At 40.8% G+C, this 27,117-nt stretch overlaps 1 protein-coding gene across 1 annotated transcript; it reads right to left on the bottom strand.

The window, feature by feature from the left end:
• Positions 1-677: 677 nt before the first annotated feature.
• PANK2 (pantothenate kinase 2) lies at positions 678-21,761 on the bottom strand. The gene is made up of 7 exons (XM_027846110.1): positions 21,428-21,761; positions 12,897-13,249; positions 7,671-7,924; positions 6,927-7,103; positions 5,654-5,777; positions 2,380-2,563; positions 678-761 (listed from the first exon to the last, which is right to left on the bottom strand). Exons 1-6 carry the CDS (start codon positions 21,759-21,761, stop codon positions 2,543-2,545), a joined length of 1,263 nt encoding a protein of 420 aa, XP_027701911.1. The 3' UTR covers positions 678-761; positions 2,380-2,542.
• Between the last annotated feature and the right edge of the window lie 5,356 nt (positions 21,762-27,117).

A 27,117-nucleotide genomic window follows, 5' to 3' on the forward strand; every position in this document is an offset into this window, starting at 1 on the left:
GCAGGATATTTCCTACATAATTTCTCTATTTCAGCCAAAAATCGGGGATTTTATTTTTCCATGCAGCAAAACAAAAAACTACCATGTTCAGTTTTATAGCTGCATACTTTAGACTATCCATTGTCCCCATGTTGGGGCCCTTCTCTGAAAGAAAAACATTAACGCTCATTATTTTACTTCTACTTTAAACCAATGAAAAACTCAAAAATTAATTTGTGCCTCAAAACATTAACAGAAAAATTTAGGTTATCCTCATCCAGAGAAAGAACTCAGGACTCTGAAAGCAGGTGAAAGCATACTATTTGCTCTCCTTTTCTTTTGTTGTTTTGTTTTGTTTCTTCTTTCTTATGGTTTCTCCCATTAGCTCTAATTCTTCTTTACATTATGACTAATGTGAAAATATGTTTAATATGAATGTATAAGTAGAGCCTACACAAGACTGCACACCATGGGGGGGCACAGAGGGAGGGGGAGAAAATTTAAAACTCAAAATCTTATGAAAGTGAATGTTGAAAACTAAATATAAATAAATTATAAATTAAAAATAAAATATATTATTCCCATATTTAAAAAAAAAGAAAAATATTAGGCATGCACTTTAGTTTATATATTAATGCTTTTTTAAATGGGCTTACCTCATGCTCTGAAAAAAGTGCTTTCAACTGCCCCTTGGACCAATAATCCAAAGCATACGCAAGAAGTCTCATGGAAATGGTATTAACTCGCAAAAAATTTCCAACAAATACCACCTGGTTAATGTTCTGAGCACATTAAAAAAAGGCAGTTAGATTTCAACATGGTTTCCATACCATTTTAAAAACCACACCCAAATGGCATATTTTATTTTTGGTCATCTTTAAGACTATTTAATCAGGTAAACATATTTTTGGGGGGGGAGGTGGGAGGGGAATTTAAAAGAATTTGAAAGAGCCAGGCTGATATTACTGTTCATGAGCTTCTATACTATTTTATGAGGCTTTCCCAGTTCTAAGCCCACACTTCACAGCATGCCAGAAATGAGGAAAGATATCTCTGCATAATGTAGCCTTGTCTAATATATATATCATATACTCAAATTTCCAGGTAGGTATCTCCATCTCCTTTCCCTTATGTATAAAAACAAAGGGTGTCAGACTAAATTATTTTAGATACCTCTCTCAGCTCTTATACTACTTTAAAAACAATAAAAAATTAAAATGAGCAAATTTCAATTTATGGTAGAAGGAAAGAAGAAACACACTGATATACAACGGGTTTGTTTGTTGTTGTTGTTATTGGTATTTTTCTTTTGTTTTGGTGGAGACAATCAGAGTTAAGTGACTTGCCCAGGGTCAACACAGCCACTAAGTGTCTGAGGACCTGATTTCAACTCAGGTCCTCTTGACTCCAGGGCCAGTGCTCTATCCACTTCACCACCTAGGTAACCCCCTAAAATGGAATTCAAAGCTCACATCTTCCTTTAATAAATATTTTGATAAAGCGAGAAAGTCTCATAAAGGCACATCAGGGACATTCTCAAATACAGGGTCCTCATCCTTTTAAAAAATGTCTACTCCTCACTTTCTAAAGTGAAAAGATGCTTGGAGGGGGTGGGCTTCCTATTTCACAGACATAGCCACACACTCCCGAAACTAAACACTGCTAGGTTAGCAGCCACTAAAACTGAAAAGCAATTTGTCCAAAAACACACTGCAACAAAAGTAAAACAGCAGAACTGACTCCCCAATTCACTTTATCTAATAGTTTCTATCCATCATCAGGAAGGACTGATTCTTCCAGTGAAAAAGGGTCTTGGCTTATTAGGATCACAGCATTCGAAGCCAAGAGATCCTTATATGTCAAGTCCTTGCTTTGTAGAGAGAACATTTGCAGAGTGGCTGGAATCAGCACTTCCCATCAATGATTTTACAATTTAAAAGATTTTATACAAATAAAGAAATTTTCATAAACCCTAACCTTTATCTGGTTACAAATTCTTTCTTATCCACAGCTGTCAAAGTTATAGTCTCCCATTCTCTTCTAATTTTATTTTGGTATGACTTGTAATATTTAGGGTATTATCTATTTGGAATTTGTTACAACATATGGTAAAAGATACTGGTCCAAGCCTATTTGCTCTCTCCCAGTTTTAACCAAATAGATTCCCTTGCCTAGTGGACAGAGTTCTTGGGGTTATCAAACACTTGACTGCTATGCTGGTTTGCTTATCTAATTCATTCCACTAATCTACTTTTCTACTCTTAATGAACGTAAAAAATAAGTTTCATGTAGAGGGCAATAGAGAGGTACACTCAATTAAAGATGAAGCCCATTAGAATAGGAAATGTGTCATTCATTGGATTTATACTCCCAGAACCCAGCACAGTACTGAGTACGCACTTAGCAAATGCTTGCTGATTTATGGTAGGCTGCAATGTGTAGCCAGTGAGAAACACCAAACATGTTCCTTGCCTGGAGCACCCCAAGCAAAATTCACACGGCAAGATCAGGAAAGACAGGTAAACTGGCAGAGGGCTCTTACTGGAACAGGAAAGGAAGGCCTTCAGTCCACTAAGTTGATACCCTGTATGCAGTGAAGTTATGGGAGGACATGCCCAGGATGGGCAAGCATGAATTAGACTGTGATCTGCATAGTTAGAGAGAATATAGAAATATCTTCCCCCATTAGAATATAAGCTCCTTGAGGGGAGGGACTGCCTTGCTTTTTCACTTTAGGCGGCACAGTAGATAAAGTTTTGGACCTGGAATCAGGAAAATCTGAGTTCGAATCCAACCTCAGACACTTACTGGGCAAGTCATTTAACCTCATTCATAAAATGTAGATAACAGTAACACCTAACTCCCAAGGTTGTTGTGAAGATCAAATGAAATAATAATTGTAAAGTGCTTAGCACATGGCAAAGCTATATATGAATGTTACTATTATTACAACATAGTAAACACTTAATAAATGCTTGTGGACTTAACTCCCAAATTGACGAGATCATGGATCCATTTTAATATATGTATATGACATTAGTCTCTCAAAGCTTATGTAAGGAAACAGACAACAGTTGAATATTAGCCATGAGGAACACATACAGCATGTAAGCTAGCCCTTTACAAGGGTTTTCCATCACATGTGCAATGGACTCAATAATTTCAAGAAGGCAAAGATTTTCTACACACAACAAGCGACACTGCTTAGAGTTCAACAGCATAATGAAAAGCCAATGGGAAGACAACAAGGACTCTAAGCCTAACCTGATGCTGACCAAGTACGACAGCTGCTTCTGAAGTGAACAAGTAAACTAACAGACACTCTGTCCAAGGCTCACCTAATTTTTCATATAAACATATACTCTTGGGGCAAGACACAACCTCTCCTCACTTTCTTCACCTGGGGTGGGGGAAGGGGAAAGGGAATTTAAGGTGAATGTGAAAATCTCCTTTAAGGTGTCTTCCAATTGTAAAAGTCCATGATGTCAGTAAAAACCTGGGTCCAAACTTCCTTTTTTTCAATTCTAATTTTAACTTTAATTTTAAAGTTGTAAGCAAGAAAGATTATATCATATGAGCAAACTAAAAAGCCAGAGTATACCAAAACAGTCAAATTACTGAAATAAAATTGACATAGTTCATCTGCTACATCTTAACGGGATACGAACTGTCACTTTGCAGCATGTCAAATTGTTTACAAAAATGAAGTTAATACACTGTCAAAGCAAGGATTTCCAAAATTGGCTAGAAGGGGAAGGAAGGGAGAGAAAGTAGAATAGAAAAGGCAGAGAATAGAGATAGCGATTGTTCCGTTCCCCCTTCCCCAAGTTTAAGTTTGGGGTTAAAAGACTGAGCCGCAGTCTACTCTGGTCTTAAACCAATCCAATTTCAGGAGCTGTGTGCCAAACATCTTAGTTCCCAATATTAGGAAGTGGGCATCCCTGTTAACCAGGAACTCTCAAGAACAATGGGGTTTCAGGTACCCTCTTTTCAGTCCTTGATGACAAGAAAATGGATCACTCAACCTGTCCCCAAAGGAGACATTAGGACATCTAGGGCTCATTAAGAAAATAAGGTGACAAATAATATCTCCCTCTAAGATAAGCAGCAAAACGAAAATTTGCATGTAGGGCTATTTTGTTTTGGGGGGGGGGGGGATGCGCAGCACTAGGTAATGGGGTTAAGCAACTTGCCCAGGGTCACATAGCTAGTAAGTATTAAGTGTCTGAGGCCGAATTTGAACTCAGGTCCTCCTGACTCCAGCACCCAGTGCTCTCTCCACTGTGCCACCCAGCTGCCCCACATGGGACTTTTAATTAAAGCCTACAGCTACTTAAAACTATCAACTGGAAGAGAAAGGGAGAATAGGGGTTAGCAAGCCAAAGAGCAGGATACTAAAACAGCAGCACTGTCAGTCCCATGCAATAATGCAATTACATCATCAGACTGCTTTCCTCACATCAAGCACTAAAGGAATAGAAACTCTCCAGGCCTAGGAGAGTGGACAGCACAACACAAGGTCAACTCTGAAACACACAGCACTATGAAGACAGGAAAAACGCCTGAGTGAGGCTATGTAACAGGGATTCTTGGATAGCCAGAAGGGCCTAGACAGAAGAAGTATTAAAATATGGGAAAGAAGTAGAGAAAGTCAAGGTGCCAACAAGAAAAACTTTCCCTGCTTTGACTCAAGCTGGTCATTACTTCTCTACTTTCCACCCTCCTACCCCTGTAGGGCAGTAATCATTTGCCTTTTTAAAGTACAGCTCTCACCTGATCTTACTAATATCATTATCCCCCAAATCTCTTCTCATCTACCCAGATATGTTCTGCTGTAGCACAATCTAGAAGGAACAGGTATGGCTGGTAAGATGAGACCTGTCTGTGAGTGACAGATTCATTATCAATAAGCTGTCAGAGCACTGGTCTCTCCTCTACCCTCTCACAACTTGTCCCGTTGGGAAAAATAAGCTAATGTATGAGAAGAAAATAACTGACATTTATGGAGCACTTTAAGGTTTTTTGATCCTTACAACAGCCCTGTGAGGTGGATACTACAGGTATCACCCCCATTTTACTGATGATAAACTGATGGCTTAAGTGACTCACCCATGGTCACACAGTTAGTATGTCCTGGAATTCAAACCCAGGTCTTCCTGATTCCAAACCCACCCATGATCAGATTACTAAATGCTGACTTCAAACAGAATTCTCAAATGTAGGAGGCACACCCTAAAAGACTAACTCCTTCTTTAACGTTAAGCTACAGAGAACTACTATTGCCCAAATGAAGTGAAGATCCGTCTTGGTTCTTTCATAGCCCTGTACAATGCTGCTTGACATCAATGCAACAAGGCAGCACTGTAAAGAAGCTGAAAGCACCAAGAGAGAGAGGCCATCCAGAGTCTCCCAGGGGTGATTGACCCCGTTTCCATGCTCCCCTTCTTCCTCCACCTCATGACAGCTTCTTACCTTCCCACTTCACTGTCACTCCCCCACTGCCAGCCCGCCCCCAACACCCAGAGCACCTGCTGACTTCTTCCTTCTCCCTCCCCCTTCTCCTAAATGTCACTTTCATCCTCATTAATGCCAGAATCTGAAAAATGCCCCACGGCATGTGGGAAGTCTTCTTTCTTTCCCAAAGTATAATAAAGAGATTAGTTTCTTTTATTACCTCATTGAGAGCACACATTCGTGCTATTGAGCCAATGTTGTTGGTGATGGTGATTAAGGTGGCTCTGGCCAGGTCCTCTTTAGTGACGGCCTCTCTTTTCTCCTTGCTCACCATGTTTCCAAAACTATAATGAGAATATTGAAAACCCAGCACTATATGAGGGGAAAAACAAGGCAGTGCAAAAGGTATTTGAAACTTAGTACAATCAAACTCAATTTTGAAAGAAATAAAATTTTTATTTTAAAACTGCAGGACAAACAGCCAAAGAAAAAAATTTCTGTTAACTAGAACACGAAGGTATTCTAAACAAATAGGCAGCTATATAACACGGTTGCACTGGAATTTTATGATTAGCAGTAGAAAATCAAGATAATTCAACTGGGCCTTTTCTTTGCTTATCAACTCAGTCCACTGAAGTTCATTAGGCCTCCTTAGGCAAGGTCAGAGAAAAAGATTCATTGCCCTGAACCACTTGGGTTCAATTCCCTTTCTTGTTCCTTTACCGTCCCCAATCCCAAAACAGCATATTTCTTGACCAACTCAACTACACAGTTTTTCCATTTGGATCGTTACAGCAAGATGTGTAACACGAATCTGCTGGCCAGAAAGAAGCAAAAATGTCTATTCCCTCATTTCCATAAAGAGGGTTTAATGAATGCAGGAGAATCACAGTTTCTAGTCAATACTTCTGGAATTCCTTGAAGTCAAGGTATTTAAACAAACAATCAGTTTTCTCTGAAAACCTTAAGAGGAATTACGGCTAGTATTATATCTACAACTCTTTTTCCTTTATTATATATATTTTTAAAATGAATTTTTATTGATATATTTTCACATCATCTAAATTTCCTCCTAGTATTCTTCCCTTCTCCGAGATCTAGCCAATAACAAAAAACGTTTTATTCAAGAGAAAAAGACAAGAAAAAAGGAGAAGAAACCAATTAATATACTGAAAATCTGAAAACATACACAATGTTATGTGAACCTCCCACCTCTACAAAGGAATAAGGAGGACATACCTACAATTATCATGGTACTAGAAAAGGTAACGTGGACAACTATGACTAGAGTAATACAAATTCAACACTGCCAAGACAATGAAACCATAATCTATGACGTAATCACATACCAGAAAAATTATCCAAAATTTGTATTTAAAGAAAAGTTACATGGTCACATTTTCAAGTACTTAAGACTAGTCACAAAGTTGACATAAAAAATATTTTATTCCCAAATATTTTGGGGTCCCCATCTCCCCCACACCCAATCTTACCTAGAGGCTACAGCCCAGCCTGGCAATGAAAATCTCTCGTAGTCCCCTCCGTAGATGTCTCGTACTAGTTTATCCACCTTGGTACTATCTCCACGAGACGCCATTTCAAGAGCCTCTTCAAAAGTGGTGCAGCCAGTCAGAAGACAGCAAAGACCAAAAAAGGTTCCTCCCCCAAGACTTTGATTAAAAAACAAAACAAAACAAAAGAATTTCACACGTTGCATCATTCTCTCTATACTTCAAACTGAAATACAGACTGAAGGCTGAAGTAGAATAAGAACTTCTTTATATAACTAAAAACACCTCCCCCCCAGATAGATACCATGAACCCCCACACCTCCGTTTATCCAAAGAATTCAGAAACAGAGATGCCAGTCACATCTAAGAGCAAACCACACAAAAATGTTCATGTTTAAGACAATTCATCTCCATGCTCACCATTTATTCATCCATGCCAACAAGGAAAGGAAGGAGCAAGTGTCCTAGCTGGCGCATCACCTACTACACATTTTGCAACTGAACAATCTTACAACATGCATATCATCTCAGACTCAGACAAAAGAGTGTCAAGAGAATGGGAACTCTGAACTTTTAAGAAAGTTAAAGGAAAAAGTTTGGGTATCAACAAAGAAAAATCTATTAGATGATAAAAACAATTTAAAATGTTCTCGAAAGCATACTTTTCAGTACCTTAAAAAGTGAGCTAACATTATGTTGATGACTGTCTTTATTAACGGACCTTACCTGGTACCAGTAACACGTTTATAATTATCTTTGGAATATACTGCCAAGATGCTAACCCCAGAGCCGATGTTCACCAGCAGAAGAGGATATGGATTTTTCAGATTGAAGGGTAACTTCTGACATTTTTCAGAATCAGCTGGGTTTTCAAAGTAATAGCACTGTGACCGTCCATTGAATCCAACAGAATCAATGTATAAAATTCCTTTAATTAAGCAGTCTAGTTCATCAAGTTTGCAAAGCTGAAGATCACCTATCTGTAACAAAATAAAAAAATTAGCTAGATTTTTTTAAATGCTAAAGGTAAAGTCAAACTCTTTCAACAAGAGTTCCTCCCCTGCCCCCACACTGAAACCAAGACTAGTCATGAAAGTCTATTACTTATGGATATTTTATAGAAGAGAAAGGGCAATCTGTTTGGGGAAGGGAACAGACTAGGCAGTATGATGAAATCTAAACATTCTGCACACCTAAATATATTCTGCAAAATATATTTTTTGCTCAAACAGGTCTGTTAAGCTGTTTTTCTTCAGTCAAAAACAAATGTGTCTTTATCAAGTGGCCAAGTAGAAAACAAGTCATTCCCTCATATGAAAAATAAATTTTAAAAATTACTAAAGCAACATGTCTACTAAAGAATACCCACAAATAATTACACTTATAACAGAATAACTAAATTCCACTATTCAGGTTAGTATATTTTCACTGAAAAGGGCATCGAGAAGCAGAAACCAATGGACAGTTAAAGTACAGTTAAGTTTAATACTGTGAAATCATCCTCAAAGGTCAGGAATGTAGCCTGATGATACTTAGTTTATTTCCAATAATCTAAACAAAATGTTTCCAAGTTTAAAAAACATATACCAAAAGCATCTTCAATAGATGTGCAGAACTAACAAGTGAGAGAAAAACTGACTGAAGTTGTCCTCAGGCCTAAGTCAGATGAGAGCTGAATTAAGGAAATCAGAGGATACAATAAGACAGTTTGAGGAGATGTGAACTTGGCCTATGGACCTACTGCCTTTGAGTAAGCTGGCTGAGAGGACTGGTTTCCTAGTTATGAGCTAACAACTCTGCCAGGCAAGGAGAAGCATACTTAAGGCACGACACTCCTCTGGGGATGACAGACAGAAGTTGAGGTGCCTAAAAAGAGATGAAGAGCTGGAGACCAGCTAAAGCAGAGTCAATGCCTAACAGGGAATAGGGCCAGCAGAGAGCAATGCAATGACACCACCAGAATACACAGGCAGCTATTCGGGATCGGAGGCACAAACTGCCTTCCTCTCCCTCTATGACTGTTCCCTGCCTCACACATGATCCTTACACCCGTCCCCTCTTTGCAAGGAGGCTATGTCTATTTGTGGGAGTGAGCTCAAGGTGCATAAGGAAAATGTTTTGTTGTTGTCACTACTATGCTACTTCAATAAATGCCTCAAGAAAAAAACACAGATGATCTACTACATTCAGAATATCCTAAAAATAAATGAATGGTCATCTGTCCTGTCAAACTTCCTATGGTTCCTTAGTTCCTGACAACTAATTAAATACTTGAGGTTTTTTCTTATACGTGACAGAAATCCATTTTGTTGATGTCTAAACACCTTTATTACTGTTTGTGGAGATGGAAAACTTAAGCAGTGACTTTTTATATTTCTTCACATTCTTTGCTAGACCAAAACCAACTAACTATACTTCATTAGCACCTATAGAGTCATTGTTTTTTGACCCCTCAATAATACCGCAAACTTTTTTTTCTTTAGCTTAATTCTTAGCTACCAAAGAGCAAACATTCCACTGCTCAGAGATTACTCGACTCTCATTCTGCTTAGGGTCCATTATGACTTTTCTGCCATGTTGTGTCTCCCCAGTCTCTCCCTACTTTTTACCTTTCCAGGTTGTTGGGTGTCCTGAAGTGTTCTGCCTTGTACTTATCTCTACTGAACTTGCTCCTATAGTACTATTTTGGGTCATTCTGCCGTCAGGTGAGTGACTCACACTTTGAATTCACTAATCCAAGTTACTGAGAATAATATAGGCACATCCCCCTATTGAGTAAACTCAAGATGGCATACAAACATCTCTATTTACACAAAAGGTATATGAAGATTTATTTATAGTTTCACATTTTAAAAATTTGCTATAACATTTTATTAAATATCTAACTCCCTTTCCATTAACAATTCAGAAGACCCACAACTTCATCAGTTGAGTATCACACCTCAGTAGATGGTCAAAAACTTCAGCCTTGCAGCTAACCTAATGATGAGCCTCAAGCTCCTTTACTGCATTAGACAAGGTTTCATACTCTATTATTACCTCTTGACATTTACTACTATACAGGATATGTCCCAAAAACCTTAGTGCAATTAACTGCACAAAGACTTTTGGAACACCCTACAGTTTTTGAATGACAAATCTGATTTCCCCACAATTCTTCAGGAATGCAGCTATTGTGTAAAATGAGGCATATTTGTTCCAAATAAAATCAGCCCCAGGATGAATCCCTGTGGGGCTGGCTCTATGTAGACTACCCTTTCCAGACTGAGATTTTTTGTAATTTTCCAGATGATTTAGACAGCCACATAACAAACTGTGATGAATGTTATCTTAGAAGTTTCTTGAAAGAAAAAAAGGGTTATGGCAAGCACGTGACATCTGCCCTCCTCATCATCACCTCTCAGTTTAGTAGTCCAACACTCAAGCACTAAGTATTCATGACATTATAAAACAAACAAGAAAAAAAAAAATCACTTTAGAATCATTAATGGGATTCTATCACCTGAAAGAAGGGATGGAGGACCTCTAAGGGTCACTAAATGGGGGGAAGGGGGAATTGGGAACTATGTAATTAAAAGGCAATTTAACTTAGGATTAACCCTTTTAGCTTTTAAAGAGAAAGAGAAATAATTCATTTATAAGGTTAGATGCTGGAGAGCTAAAAATCACAAATCACTTTTCACCAGTAATAGTAGAGATTAAAATGTCAAGGCAAACCATTTTCTTACCCTTAGGTGACTCAGAATGATGGTTAATTAAAAGCAGGCCCTAATAACTTTTACAAATGCCCTAAGTAATCAGACAGCCTAATCTCCCTGCAAAAGGAAAACAAAAATACTCCTCTATTTAAGACAAGTCTGGGCAGCTAGGTGGAGCAGTGGATAGAGCACCAGCCCAAGATTCAGGAGGACCTGAGTTCAAACTTGGCCTCAGACACATAACACTTACTAGCTGTGTGACCCTGGGCAAGTCACTTAACCCCACTGCCTAGCCAAAAAAAAAAAAAAAAAAAGACATGTCACCACTTGGGATGCTTCTTTGTGTCCTTATAGTAATTCAAGGCACTTTGAAACATACACTTATGCTACAGCAGGTTTTTCTTGAATGAAAAGTCTATGTTTTAGCCTTTCAGGGCACAACTACAAAAAAATGACTCTGCTTTGCTCTATTTTCACACCTATGGGCATGAATGGGCCCTTACCAGCACCTGGCCTACAGTTCAAACAGGAGACCAGTGCTGACATGCATAATGTCTGTAAGAGGAAGAAGAGGACAGGAGAAACAGAAGTGGACTCAATCAGCCAGGCCTCAGGCTCAGAGCCCAAAGTCCAAGTCCCTTCCCTTCTTGAAGTCTCTTCTCCTCACCTGTAAAATAAAGAAAATCCCCATAGTCCCCAGCCCACAGTGCTGTCAGGTTCAATGAGAAAAGGATGGAAAGAAACAAGTATTTATTAAGCCCTTGCAATGTTTCAGGTAATGTGCTAATCACTTTACAAATATCATCTCACTGGAATCTCACAAAAACCCTGGGAAGAGGGGAGATATGCTATTATTATCCCCATCTTACAGATGAGGAAACTGAGGCAGCCAGAAATAAAATGACTTGCCTAAGGCCATATGTATCTGAGGTTGGATTTGAACTCAGGTTGTCTTGACGCCAGGCCCTTGGTACATTATCCACTACAGCACAACTGCCTCCAGGTATATAAAGTGTTCGGTGAATGTCACCTATCATCATTGTAATATATTAGAAGGAAATTCAGAGATAATTATAGTCTCCATTTTAAGTCTTTATTTCTCCTCTAGAAAAGCTCAAAAGTTTTAGACCAATACACCAATTCAACCCCAAAATTTTTTGCTCTTCCGGGAGAATGTAAGAGGAAGGGAAGAAGAGGTTATCTAATCCACCTCCACAAACCATTCATCTCCTCATTGCTAACCTCCATTACATTTGTTTTCTATAGAATTAGAATACTGGGAACTTAGAAGGTCCTTAGAAACCATTCAGTCCAATCCTTTCATTTTACAGCTAAGGTGACCAAGTCTGAATAAAATCACAAAAAACCTAAAATCCAGATCTCCTGATTCTTATTCTATCTTCCAACTTTTCTTTCTTTCTCTCTCATACTTGCGCTCTCTCTCTCTCTCTCTCTCTCTCACACACACACACTCTTTACCCAGATAACAGAAAACAAAACAAAAGTAAGTCCTTACAGTCTAGAAAGACTAACATGATCAAACACATTCACTGAAGAACACTGGTCTAGCCCAGTATTTAGACGCACAGTGTTCAATGAACCAAAAAGGAAGGACATATAAATCCCTTTTTCTTTGTGTGCAGTCTATAACTTAAAGGACATTAGTTTCAAGACTTAAAAATGGAAAAGATGTTTCAAATGATAATTAAGTTTGCCACATTCTTTTTAACACCTGACTTAGGTGAGGCTGAGTAGGCTAATGTTATTAAAATACTTGTTTGTTTGAAGACACAGGCAATATTTGTCCTCTTTCAATTACTATTTGCCTGTTTTCATAAACTTTTTAAAATAATATTGAGTCATTTGGTAACAATTCTAGAAATAACCTAGGAAGCATAGATTATCGATTGAGATATATGGTCTAGCTTTAAAAACGGCTTTTCAAGTATTTCCTTCCCTGTTTAATTTTTTTATATGTCCACCATACAGAGACCTATACTTTAACGGCTCTGATTCTTGCCATCATACATGAACAGGAAGCCAAAAAGTTGCATTTATTTAACAATCCTACTTTTGCTATTGGTTTATTGCCAAATCAAATTTTAATTTGAACCTGACTTGAAAAAAAGCTAAATTTAGAAGACTAGGACTTAAACTAATTAAGCAGATGGAAATGCTTCCTCCATTACCTACAGTACTATTTTAAAATAAATTATAAAACTATAAATTGTATATAAGCTAAAAGAATGCATACTGTAAGAAAATCCTGCTCAAATTTGTATGCTCCACCTCCGGTGGCACAAAACACAGTGTGGAGACTTGAGAAGTTTTTATCTCTGCCCATTTGAATAAAAGCAGGCATGTCATGAGTAGGAAAACGTATAAAGTGCAGATTGCCTTTACGTCCACACAAGGTCAGATCCTTCAATTCAAGGTGGACATCCCGAATGCCTGTGGACCCATATGCCTCATTTGAGGTTAGGTATTTCCTAATGCTTTTAAGACTTTCCACTTCCTCTTCCTCTTCTTCAGCAGTGATATCTTTGGGTTCGAAATAAACCAGCTTGACCAGGGTTCCACCAATATCCAAGCCAAACCACGGAAAGACTAAATGGGAAATAAAAGGGAAAAAAAGAAGAAAAAATTCTTATTTTTTTCTGCAGCTGCAATAACCAACAATGATAAACTGTAATTCGTGCCTACCAGTTAAACTAAGCAATCTCTGTTCACTCCCTGCAGTTTACAAGGGGACTGTGGACTGCAAAAAATTTTAATTGCCTTATTTTCAACACAATTGTGAAGAATAATCTTATTATGCTTATTATACTCTTAGCATAGGCAATATTTGGTGAATGCACTATTGAAAAAAGGTCAAAACTTAAAACACTTCATTAAATAGAACCTCTTGACCTATATGTATTTTTACATCTAAATTGGATAGTTCCTCTCATTTTCATATTTAATTGGCAAATCAAGAAAACATCAAATTCAAAAAGTCATATTCAAATCAAACAGAATGTACTTAAAAAAGTCATCTCGAAGGCAGCTTTTCTCTAACTATTGCCTTAATTAACTTTCAACAGTCAAGAAGATATTGTGATGCTGAATAAGATGGTTAAAATTTATCCATCAGGACTGGGTCTAAAAACAACTAAACAGAAATTCACTTCAGAGTACAAGGAAAAGTTCATGGTGAAATGAGACCTCAGAATCACATATGAAAGCAAATAAAACAAGCACAAAGGTCAAATTTAGAAACTAGGGGCAGTTAGGTGGCACAGTGGACAGAGCACTGACCCTGGAGTCAAGAAGACCTGAGCTCAAATCCGGCCTCAGACACATATCACGCACTAGCTGTGTGACCCTGGGCAAGTCATTTAACCCAAATTGCTTCACCAAAAACAATTAAATAAATATAAATTTAGCAACTAAAACTAGCACTCTGTATACCTGTATAGGATGATTTAAACAATGTTATATTTCCAACAGTTTCTATTACGTATCTAAAATAATGAATCACAAATATAAACATTTGGGAAAATGGATTTAGTACAGTTAACTATTGTCCTTCTCCCTCCCTATCAGTCTAAGGGAAGATCTATATAGTTCTAGTTTAACCACAAACTAATGGGGAGTAAGGGTAATAGTAAAATTAAGTTCCAGTGCATTGAATTGTCCTCTCAGGTCACCAGAAGATATCAAAAATGCCATGGCTTAAGTTTGCAGAGTCTAAGCAAAAATTTACTAACAACAGGAACTGAGTTTTGATTGGGCAGGTTCAGTTTACCTAAAAAGAGGATTTCAAATTTGAATGCGAAGACCAGGAAAAGTAGGAGAAAGCTGCCAGCATCTACAATTCACAGGACTGAAGATTTAAAGCTGGAAGAGATCATTTTACAGATGAGGAAACTAAACCCAAAGACATTTGATGTAGTAAAGAACAGACCTGGGTTCCCAGGTCCCCTACGCCAAATCTAGCACTCTTTCTGCTACGTGCAAAGAATATACTTGGAAAAGAGTGAATACGGAAAAGAATCAGCCAAAAGTAACACACCACACACCTTCCCTGGGTCTCCTCCAAGCTTATACAACACTTTGGCCTTACCCTCATTGCTCAGATAATAAAAACAACTAACATTTATATAGCTCTTACCAAGTGTCAGGAACTGTACTAAGTGCTTTACAAATAGTTATCATTCCATCCTCCCAACAACCCTGGGAGCTATTAGTCTCATTTTACAGATGAGGAAACTGAAGCAAATAGCGGTTATGAGACTTGCCAAGGGTCACACTGATAGAGTGTCTAAGGCCAAATTCGAACTCAATTCTTCCTGACTCAAGGCCTGGCACTCTTATCCACTGTGTCACCAATCTGCCTCATTGAAGCCCCACTGATCATAGAATCAGAACAAAATTACCCACATGTGCAATGCAGCATTGCTCCAAAGGATCATGTAAACAGGGGTGATCGTAGTATTATTAAAATACAAATCAATCAATCAACAAACATTCGTTAAACACCTACTATGTGCCAGGAGAAAACAAAAGTGAAACTGTCCCTTCAATTCAAGGATCTTACACTGATATTACGTACAGAAAGGTTAACAATGAACTAAACGACATACTGTTGTTTTATTTGTCAACTTTTAAGGAATATACAAAAGTTTTGTTATTTTCTTCTCCCATCCACTAAAACTCCCTCAAAATCTAGCCAAATTCACACCACAGAACAAAATCTGATATACAACCTCTCCAAAATACTCCATTAATATGGTTCAAGAAAAAAAAAATTCCTACTTGACCTCACAATTTAATTGAGAAACTGGTAATTATTTTAGTTCCAACCCAAAAGAAAGCTGCTATACAAAATAAAATTTGTATGAAAGTATCAGGAGAACTAATAGGAAAGTTAAATCATTTCTAAATGGTAGAAAGGGTTTGGGTCCCTACTTGCATTCCTTTAGGCTTAAGATCATTTTTTATTATGAGTCATTCACCTCTAAAGTCAGTTTTCCCACCCTGGAGTAATAAAGAACATAACTAGTATGTATTTTTAAAAATGCATGTTCTGCAGTCATCACATGAACACATCTTCTGAAAGTACAGAAATATGAAATGCGGAAAGCTCTAACTAGGTTTCCCTTTCGTGACTGGATGTTTACTTTATTCATATATGTAAAATGGAAGACTAGAGATTTAGCATTACTAAGACTCACCCTTGCTAAAATTCCAGAATTTTACTCATTTGACAAGAGTGTGTCCCTACACAAATGGATCTAAAAATCTGAAAGCTATTTACAGCAAACATGTAACTTCTAAAATGTCTGTTTAATAATACAAGGTGTCCTAAAACCATTTTAAGCTTGAATAGCTTAAACTGCACTGACAATTTTGGGACCTCCCATTTTTGTTAATTACATCAATCAAACTAATTCTTCCTACCTTAAGTTTCTATGTCTGTAAACTTTAAAATACATACATTATTAGAACTTGTTAGATTTCTTTATTGTTTGAAAATGGCTACCTACATATACCTGAGAATTCAGAAATACCTGCCCCCTGGCTTTTGACAAATTAAACATCAAAATAATTTCACATGTTGAATTTCTCAGAAAAACTAAAGTAGAAATACTTCAGTATCAAAGAAAAAAGATACTGAAGGGAAGAGGGCGGATAACAGACAAGTTACTATATACGCCTCTTCGTGGTTTCTGATCTTGACAATGGGTCACGCTGTTCATCCTCACAAGAAATGACAAGGTAAAGGGTCTATTAGGAACTAAGCTTCTTGATGGTTAAAATTTATTCTTTGTAACTTATATAGTTCCATTATTTCCTAATGTTTCACCAGTCAAAGGGCTCAAGAAATATTATGACTATTGTTTGCTTTATAAAGTTAAGTCAAAACAGCATTAATGAATCTATTAGATTATTCATATCTCCAAAATCCAAGCCAAAACTGCCTAATTGTCCTTGATAAGCTGTTAGTTGCAAAACTATAAAATAAAAACAATTAGTCTTCACACTTTTATCTCCCTGAAATATTTCCTTTTAACTTATTAAGTATCATAGCTGCCCTTCCACTAATTTTTGTAGAATTTTAGTGTTTCTTCACATTAGAATTTTCCCTTTAGAACAGCTAAGCTTCTGAAATGAACTAAGGCCCTTAATATTCCAAATTGTTTCTCAATGGAAAGTATACAGTTTATCTTACTGATAGTGAGTTAATGTCCCCAGTGTTTTTTAAAAGCATATCCACCATCCTCAGGGAAAAGGTATAATCCATACACATTTCCATTAAGTTTCAATATGCAACACATAAATAATGTAATCAAATAATGAGAGATGGTTATTTCTGCTTTCACAAAAAGGGTAGTAAATCAAGAAATCAACATTTATACAACACTTCATGTGGTATAACATCAGTCTCCAAGAAAGCTTTTGTTGGGAAAGAGAAGCACAATATAACATCATTCAAAAAAACAATGCAATGAGTTTTTGAGAGTATACATCTTAACTGTTCCAATTACCAGCATAAGCACGTAAAGCAAAAAATGCTCCTTAAGACTCAAAAAGACAATTACTACGTAAGGATAAGGAGACATCAAGTTATGAATCCTGAGAGACTCTGGGTTAAAGCTTTAAACTTTAAAGCTTTAAACATCTTTACTGCTTTTTAAAGAGCCAATTTGGGAAATCCCTCCTGCCCTCCCCTTTTTTGACTGCCTGCAGTATTGAATTAGGTTTTTTTCCTCTTCTCTCTATAATTTAAGTTTAAGTAAGAAGCATCTGATAACATAATATACAGTTCTTTTTGCTTGTCCTCTCTCCAGATAAACAAGAGGGCAGAGATGCTGAAACATGGAACCATATTATTACCCAAATGCATGATTCCTATGTGCAGACCATTGAAGACCCTAAAATACAATACACTGTACCATTTTACTACTGCATAATTCACTTTCCTTTTGACTATATTTAGATACTGTCAATATTTTATATTCCTAGTTTTATTTCTGTAAGATGACAGGCCATGTATGCTTTGGGTTCGTGTACATCTAAAGATGGCAAAACACTCCACTTAAAAGAAAAAAGCCTCTTTAAATTCTCCACTCATTCTGTCACAAGTGCTGGCTAGAGTTTTCAACTAAACTGGAGCATAGCAAGAGAATGCAAAGGACCATGGCATCTCACAACACACCCATGCTTCACCATGCTCCTCTTTGCCCCAATTCAACAAATATGTTATAACTTGGTGCAATTCCTGGCTCTGTAGTAATAGCAAGATGAGAAAACAAGGGTCTACTAAGTTGGTATGTTCAAGCTTCAAATCAAATTTCTGAGGTTCATTTTCTAGAATAGAGGGTTAAAAGCCATCCCAAGAGGAGTGCAGTATTTTAAAACCATGTCATTAACTGAATTGCCATACTGCAGCAAGCTTGGCCATAGGAGCTTTAGCTCCTGGACGGCACTCCTATATCTATGCCACGTGGGCCCTCCCGCTTCCATCTTACCACTAGTCACACAGCTGCTTTCCTAGAATCAGAACTCATTAAAGGTTTGCCTCCCAGTCCTCGATTATCTAGTCTATCTAATCTTATCCCTGTACCAAGTGAGCTCACATTCTTCTCTCACTTCTTATTCACTGCAAAGACTTACACTCTCACACACTAATTTTTATCAGTGAGAAGGCATGAAAGCACCTCCTATCCCACAGGATGCTTTAACAAATTCTCAAAGAGAAGAGTGAAAAAGTTAGTCATCATCATCCCCTACCTAAACCACGCCTGTCTCCCTGCTTGTGCTCCTTCTGTCCTCCTCTCTTTGGTGTACTCTTCCTAGCTACTCTTACCCCATCAAAATACTACCCATCTTTCTGGGGGCAGCTTTGGTCCTAGCTTCTCCATGAATACTGTGCAAGACTACTTGGGTGAACACCACTCTCTCCACTCCTCGAAACTCCTACAGCATTTCTAAGTTTATATCATTCACTTAGGCACTTACCTGTTCTAATTATTTCACATGTATTAGTTTTCTCTCTCCAAATGAACTATAAACTTGCATGACAGAAACCTTATTTATTAATATTCCAAACCTGATTTATCACTCAGGTAAGGAAAGAACATTTGAAGAAATAAACAAAGGGTGGTTCCTCTCCTGAGCATGACTCACCTGATCTAGCTGGAAAGAAACCCTAGCTTGATAACTATATCCTCTGAAACTCATTCTCTAGAATACATGGAGCGTAGTAGCTGTGAGTTTACTCCCTCAATTTCACATGGGATTAGGAAGTCATGCTCATTACACAAAAGCAAATACTTCAAATATAGACAGCAGGCATTTCCTACATTAGATATGTATAAACTCACTTCCTAAAATCGCTTTTTTAAAGTCACCCCACAAATCTCCAAACATTTTAACCTGCTTATGAAAACAAATATCCACATTCTTACAGGGTTTGACCAAAGTCGAAATACCTAAGGGTCCAGTTCCACTTCAAAGCAAATGGCCACAAAACAGTGGGCCACCACACTATTTTTTAACTTAGTAAGTCCCTGAGAATTCATACCCACAAACAAACATAGAAGCCAGGCTGAGTTCAAGTCCCAACTCAGACACATACTATCTGCCCCCAGGTAAATTATTTAACCTTGTGTTCTAGGCTACACAATTTGCAAGAGTGGAGGGAATTTCCTCACTTGGGAGCTCCCCATACTAATGAAATCACAAGTCCAGACCCTATCCTTACAGTAACGATGTTTCTTCTCCATATGGATGAAGGGACTCCATAGCATTACAGAATCTTTAAGGAAATAATTTATTTTTATCACCTAATTGGGGTAAATCTAATTCTTCACTCCTAAAACACGGATGGGGAAACAACATGGCTATCTTTCAGAATCTGTATTATTAAGATAAGGAAGGAAAGACTAGCATTAAAAACATTCAACTTTACAATGCAAAATAGACCTACACTCACCAAGCCAACCTCGGAGATCAAATGAAATGTTAATGTGTTTGATAAAATTATAGCTCATGGAGACCATACAAAATGAATACCTTTAGATAAAATATTGACAACACTTTTCACTCCTCCCTCCTCATATTCTGCACCAAAAATTTGGTCATGACAAAGAATCCTGATTAAGCGACTAAAAAGTTAAGTTTTATGCACTGAAATTAATTTAAATGTGGTTAAGTTTAACTAGCCATTTTGCTATTACATATTAAGTTTCTAATTAATCATTTTAAAATAAGAAAATTTAGTGTCATGTAATGGAGATTATAGCAAAAAAAATCACATTGTGAGGCCATGTCTTTTTATTGTAAGTATAAATAACACATCTGAATTAAGAACTAGTTTCATCAAAGCAGAGACATAAACAGAATTCTCCTGGATGAAAGAATCAGGAGTCGGGGAAAGCCGTGTAACTAGATCACAAAACACTTAAGAAAGGGAAGAATAATTTGGGCTCAGGATGTAGTATTTAAGATATAGGTCTTTGTCTATTGGGAAAAAGTAAGTGAGGCTCTGATGTACAGGATCCACAAGATTAGAAGCATTTGTCAGGCTTCGAGAACACTGTAAGAAAACTCTGGGAAACATGATCCATATCTCAAAGGGGATAGCTAAGAAAGGGCAAGCACGCTAGTGAGTAAAAATGGTCTCTCCTAGTTCAGAACAAGAGCAGCTCAAGGGGCCAGTGCCACCTGGGAAGAAGTGTGTTTCTCAAGGAAAGGATTTTTAATCCCATGGAAAACAATCATCTAGGGAAACGCGTGGAAGATCTACCTTGAGGGTCAATGGACTTGGGCGGGGAAGGGAGGATTGGGGTGAAGGGCACCAAGGGCTAAGCTACCCAAGGCCCTCCCCGAAACCGAACAGCAGCTCCAGGGACCTCGAGTGCTGAGCCCCTGGAGACCCCCGGACAGCTCCCCTCCTCATAGAGAGGGTCCCCAGCCCAGTTCTCAAGTCCAGGCAGATCTTTCGTCCCAGAAAAAACTAGGTGGAGAGGTTGCACAAGCGACTCAAGGCTGGGACTGAATTAAAGACTCCTAAGTCCCTTCCAACTCGGCCAAGGCACTGCCTGGGTCACCCCCCCACACACAAATACACCTTACCCCCACCCCTCCAGGTGACTTTGGAGATTAGCAGCGGAAAATGGAGGGGAGAAAACGGGGGACACACAGAAACTGGAGCTAAAGGTAAAGGGTTTCGAGATTTTTCGTAGGGGAGAGGAAAAGAGGTGGAAAGAGCAAAGGAGGGGGAAAGAGGGAAGGCGTGGGGGAGGGTGGAAAGAGGGCTGGGGGAAGAGAAAAGAAAGGAGGAGGCAGGGAAAGTAAGGGAGGGGGAAGGAGGGAAGGGGTGGGGGAGGGGCAGGAAGAGCAGAGGAGGGAGTTGGGAAAGCAGGGGAAGGGGAGAGGAAAGGAGGGGGTGGGGAAAGAGAAAGCGGAAAGAGGGGAGGGGTGTGGGGAGAACAGAGGAGGAGGTAAAGGGAGGGGGCGGGGCCAGTTTCCGAAAGGAGGGGGCGTGGCGAGCAGAGGGAGGGGAAAGGAGGGGAGGGCGTGGCGAGCAGGGGAGGGCGTGGCGAGCAGAGGAGGGAGAAGATGCGCGCGCCAGCGCGCGGCCCCGAGGCACGCGGACGCGCGGGCGGGGGCGCGCCCCGTCTCCGCCGGCCTCCGCAGTGGGGCGGGGGCGCGCGCGCGCGGGAAAAAACGGCGGCCTGGGGCTAGAGGAGGCAGGGGGCCGGAGGGCGGGGGCTGGCCGGACAGGGCGTCACTTACGCGGCCGTTTCTTCTTGAGGGTCTCCAGGCGCTGGCGGGTGCCGTGCGTGGCGCCGCTGTAGAAGCCCGGCCGCTCCCGGTTCATGCCGTCCGCCGCTCCCTGGCACTGGTTGTCAACCGCCGCGGCGGCGGGCGAGGGCAACGAAGAGGCGGCCAAGGTGCTGCTGGCCCGGCGGCGGGCGGGCTCCCGCTTCCGCGGCTCCAGCGCCGGCCCCCCGGGCCCCGGCTCTCCGGACGAGGACGACTCGGAGGCCGGCGGCCCCGGGGGGGCGCCGGCTGAGGCGGCGGCCCTACCTTGGTGCTCCATGGGCGCCCCGGGCCGGCCTGCTCCCATCAGTTGCAGCCTCCGCCTCTCCCGCCCGAGCCAGCCCCCCGTGCCCACCGCCTCCTCCTCCACGGTCGCCGCTACCTCAGCCGATGCCCCGCCCTCCGTGGGGCCTCCTCCCCGTGCGCCGGCGCAGAGCGAGCCAATCGCGGAGGCCCACCCAATGGACTCCCGCAATGGGGGATGAGTGATTCCATCTCTATCCAATGACAGAGGCGCAGAGTGGGAGGGGGGAAGGGAGGCAAACCAGCAGGAAGGGAAGGAGGGGGTGGGTTGGGGACCGAGAAAGGCACGCTCTTATCCAATCGGCTCCGGAGGATGGAGACCGACGGAGGGTGGACCCAATTGAAGCGTGTCCCCGCCTCCCATCGTCCCGTGGGCGGGAAGACGACTGTAAAGGGAGGAGGTGGAACTCGGCGCTCCCGCCTATTCCAGGCTCCCTCCCCTCGGCGGTACCTGCCCCGCCCCCTTCCCGCCAGGCGCCCCCTCCCCCAAACTCTTCCCCCCATAATGTCACCTGCCAAAAATAACTTCAACCGCCCCCTAAAATAACGTCACCCCCAAACTTTTAAAACCCCAGGACTCCCGCCTAAAATACCTTCCTAACTCCATCACCTCCACAGCCCCCACAATTATCCTCCAAAATCCAGCTCCTTTATGTTGTAAACTCACCCCCTCAAACGTGCCTCCTAAAACCCCCAATATTACCACCCCAAGAAACCCTTGTAAAACCCCAGGACTCACACCTGAATCTCTCCAGAAATGACCTCCCAAACCCCAAGCCTTTATAGGACCCCAAGATTAGCCACCAAAAGCGAACCCCTTTTGCAAAATAACCTCACCCCAAAAAAGTGTCTCCTAAAACTCCAGTTCCTATGTTACCAGCCCCCCAAAATTCTCAAATCCATCCCCCACAAAATAATCTTGACCTCAAAAGTTAACTTCCAAAAGCCTGCCCTTTTATGAAATAACCCAGCTCCCCATGACATAACTAGCCCCCAAAACTTAAAATACCAGCCTTCCATAACCTAATCCCAGCAAAAATGACCTCCCAAGCCCCAGCTCCCCATTACATTGCCCCCCAAAGTTAACTCCCAAAACCCAGCCTTTTATAAGCTCATCTATCCCCAAAAAGTACCTTCTAAAACCTCAGCTTCCCATAATAGAACCACTCCCAGAAAACATCTGAAACGCAGCCGGCCCCTCACAGAACCACGGCCCTTCTAGACCTAGCCTAACAAAATAAGCGCAAAAATGACCAGAGCCTCCCAGTAAGGCTTGCCCTAAAATCCCTCCATCTGCTCGGACATCTCAAAATTCATCACATCTCTCCATCCTCTGTCACTTCCACAGCTTATCGCCTTCCCTTCTGAAAGGAAAATGCATGCTCCTAGAGGGCAGGCCCTGTATGGAGCACAGAGCCTGGTACAGAATGTCCTAGTTTCAGAAATATTTGTCTAATTGGATTTACAGGCATTTTCTTCTTCTGCCCTCCTCCACACATCTCAGCCTAGCAGCTTCCTCCCTTGGAATCCTGTCCTGCCTTATCCGCCACAAGGAAGGAGCCCCACACCTTTCCTCAGTCCATTCATTCTCCAGAGAAGCAGCTAGGTTGCATGGTGGATAGAGCTCTAGAGCTGGAGGCAGGAAGACCTGAGTTCAAATCCAGCCTCAGACTCTTACTAGCTGTGTGATGCTGGGCAAGTCACTTCACCTCTGCCACAACTCTAAAATGGGGCTACTAATAGTACCCCTTAGGGTTGCTGAGAGGATTAAATGAGATTATATTTGTAAAGTGCTTAGCCCACTTACTGGTACACAGTAAGTGCTTAATAAATGCTTATTTCCTTCCTTCCAGAGGAAGGTGGGGGCTGTTAGACAAGGAGACGTCTGGGATGAAGCCCTTTTTCAAAGAACCTGACCAGTAGCCTCCCATCCCTTTAGGTCCCACTTTTATGTTATTCAGCTGTTTTCCTCCCTGACTCCCATTTCATCAGAAGATCCTCCTCCCAAGGGCTAATCCCAAGACCTAGCTAAACTGCCTTCAACCAGCTCAGTGGCAAACCTCCCAACAATGGGCAGTCATTTGTGACTTTGGGTCTTAAGGTGCTTTGAAACAGCTAGTGGCAGTCCAGACTTTTTCTGAGCTGGCCATTGTAAGGCCTGTTGACTGTAAATACACCTCTTCCTATACTTTGTTTGTTTGTTTTCTATCCTTTCTGCATTGGTGAGATGTGCCTGGCACTGGGAGAGAATAGAAGGACTTAACTTAGTCTCTATGGCAACCACCAGGAAAGAGGTGGGTTAGAACTCCTCCAGCCTCCCCAGGGTAGAAAAAGTGCCATCCTAGGTTTTTTGAGAGTTGGGTGGAAGGAGAAAGTAAAAGTTTCTTTGCCTAAAAAAAGCACGAGGATCCCCTTGACCAGCTTATTTGCTCCCTTCCCCAACAAATAGGCACCATCCCTCCATCCACAGGAAACATGAAGACAATTCATTGGGCAATATCTGAACAAATGGTGGTATGTCAATGGAATGGAATACTAAGTACTGGGCCACAACAAAAAATGTATGAAGAATTCAGAGAAAGTTTGGAAGACTTATATGAATTGAAGCAGAACCAAGAAAACAATACACAGAGACCACTATAATATAAAGGAAAATAACTTTGAACATCAGAAAGAAGATCAGTGCGAGGATCAATCTTAATTCTGTAGGACTGATGATGAAACACATTGAAAAGTAGAGTAGACACGCAGGAGGAGGAATGCACGTACTATCAGACATAGAACGATACCAGTTTGTGTTGCTAAGCTGATCTTGTTTGCTACAAGAGAGAGTTTGGTTGAGTGTGGTTGGACAAGTCATTTCACCTCACCAGGACTTGATTTCCCCATCCATAAAAGGAGATGTACTAAACAATCCTGACCAACCTTCAGCTTCAGGCCTCCCTGCACCTGTCCTTTGACAGTAGAGGAGTGGCGCCATCTACTCAATGATGAACATTATCACACCTGGTCATACTCTTCACGTCCCAGTAAGAGCTCTCACTGAAACCTGGCTTTCCCGATGGCTCACCTTCCCTGCCCATCCTTTACAATACTGGTTTCACCTTCACTCTGCGTTGCCACTTTCAGGTTCTCCCCTTTATCATTCAGTAAACTCTCTTCCTTCGAGGTTCATGTTATTCATATCTACCACACAATCAAAATCTTGGTAGCCATTGTCTACAGACTCTTCAAGTCACTTCTTCCTTCCTCAATGTGTTTGATATGTGGCTTACAATCTTTCTTCCCCAACTCCTGCTCTCACACTGGGGGACTTCAACATACACATTTATTCTCCTTCAAATACCCTAACCACTTAGTTACTCAACCAACTCACCGTCTATGAGCTACTCCTCCACCTCACCTTGGTCACACCTTTGATTTTGTCATCATCGTAAAGGTACCACCTCCGTGTTCAAGAATTCTGAAATCCCCTTATCCAACCGTAATCTATTGGCATTTCATCTCTCTCTCTGTCTCTGTCTCTCTCTCTGTCTCTGTCTCTGTCTGTCTGTCTCTCTCTCTCTGCCTTCCCCTTATATAACACATTTCATCCCTTGACTCCTCAATTCTCTCCCTGACCGTCTGTCTCTCCTGCACTAGCCACTCTCTCTTCTTCTCTTCATCTTGACTCCTCAGTGAGCCAATTCAACTCTACACTGTCTTCCTTTTTTGAATCCTTATCCCCATTATCATATCACTGATTACCCCAGTCAAGCTTAGCCTTGGATCACTCCCACCAGTCATTACCTTCACACCTACACATGTACTGCTGAATAAAGGTGGAGAAAATCATGCAAGGCTCTGGGACCACTAAAAATTTGTGTTAAATAACCTCAAATGGGCCCTCACTGCTGCTAGGCAATCCTACCATACTTTTATCAACTCACTCTCCCACTCTCCACGACAGCTTTTCCAAACCTTTTCATCCCTCCCATGGCTCCCCCTCCCCCGCTCTCAGCGGAGACCCTGTCTGGTGTTTTATAGGAAAAAATTGAGACCATTCACCATGAGCTCCTTCTCCTCCCCTCTTCCTCACCTCCAGTCACTCAGATGCCTTTAGCCACTCTCTCCTCATTCACTTCAGTCTCACATGAAGAGACGGCCTTGCTCCTGATCAAGGCTAATCCTCCTATTGTCCAGGCCTTCCCATTCCATCCTATCTCCTCCAGCAGATTTCCCCCTCTGTCATCCCCATTCACTTATTTACAATCTCTCCCTGTCTACTGCACTGTTTTCCACTGCCTACAAGCATGCCCAGGTCTCCCCCATCCTGAAAAACCCTTCACCTGATCCCTCCATCCCTGCTATCCTCCTATGTCTCTTCTGCCCATCATGCCTTGCTTTCCTCTTCCTGTCTTCTTAAGCCCTTACAATCTGGCTTCCAACCTTATCCTTCCACCAACACTGCTGTCTTCAAAATTACCAGTGATCTTTGAATTGCCACATTCAATGGCCTTTTCTCTATCCTCATTCTCCTTGACCTTTCTGCAGCTTTTGACCCAATTGATCACTCTTTTCTCTTTGACCCTCTTTTGTCTCTTGTTTTTTGGGACACTGCTCTCTCCTGATTCTCCTCCATCAGTTTGACCTCTCCTTCTGTCTCATTTGCTGTATACTCCTCCAGATCACACCCTCTACAACCTATATATAGGTGTCCCTCAAGGATCTGTCCTAGAGCCTCTTCTCTTCTCCCTATACTATCTCACTTGGTGATTTCATCAGCTCCCATGGATTTAATTACCATCTCTATACTGATGATTCTCAACTCTACCTTTTCTCCCCCAATTCTTACTTGTTTCTCTGTAGAATTTAATGTATTTCTATATTAAACTTATGTGATTAACCTTCCTTTGTCTTTTTTTAGAAAAGGCAAGGTTCATCTGATCCCTGTTCTCCCTACCCCTTCTTCCATGACTGAATACTCTTCTCACACAATTATGAAAAATAACAAGTTTCAGCCCCTTCTTTCTCCTTTCTCCTTTCTCCTTTCTCCCTTCTCTTTTTCTTCTTAAAACCCTCAGAATAAAATCAACTCACCCCCAACACCTCTGTCTTTCTTGTTCAACTCCTTCAGTGAGGGATATTTGTTTCTCCTTCCCCTATTATTCTGCACTTTCTACCTCCAACCCTGTGGGCTACATATGTCTCTGGTCCGTTTCTGGTCTTTTTTTTTTTTTTTTTTTTTGGTGAGGCAGTTGGGGTTAAATGACTTGCCCAGGGTCACACAGCTAGTAAGTGTCAAGTGTTTTGGTCTGAGGCCGAATTTGAACTCAGGTCCTCCTGACTTCATTTCTGGTCTTACTGGGAAGCTGTGGGCT

The sequence above is a fragment of the Vombatus ursinus genome, unplaced genomic scaffold (assembly GCF_900497805.2).
Source record: "Vombatus ursinus unplaced genomic scaffold, bare-nosed wombat genome assembly UNPS02015066.1, whole genome shotgun sequence".
Taxonomy (NCBI): domain Eukaryota; kingdom Metazoa; phylum Chordata; class Mammalia; order Diprotodontia; family Vombatidae; genus Vombatus; species Vombatus ursinus.

Excerpts from the sequence above, each read along its gene's own strand:
- PANK2 (XM_027846110.1), bottom strand. The coding sequence starts at position 21,761 with ATGGGAGCAGGCCGGCCCGGGGCGCCCATGGAGCACCAAGGTAGGGCC. Across the intron at positions 7,925-12,896 it reads TTGAGCAGGATTTTCTTACA|ATAGGTGATCTTCAGCTTTG; the intron begins GTATGCATTCTT and ends ATTTTGTTACAG. Across the intron at positions 7,104-7,670 it reads AAACGTGTTACTGGTACCAG|TCTTGGGGGAGGAACCTTTT; the intron begins GTAAGGTCCGTT and ends TTTTAATCAAAG.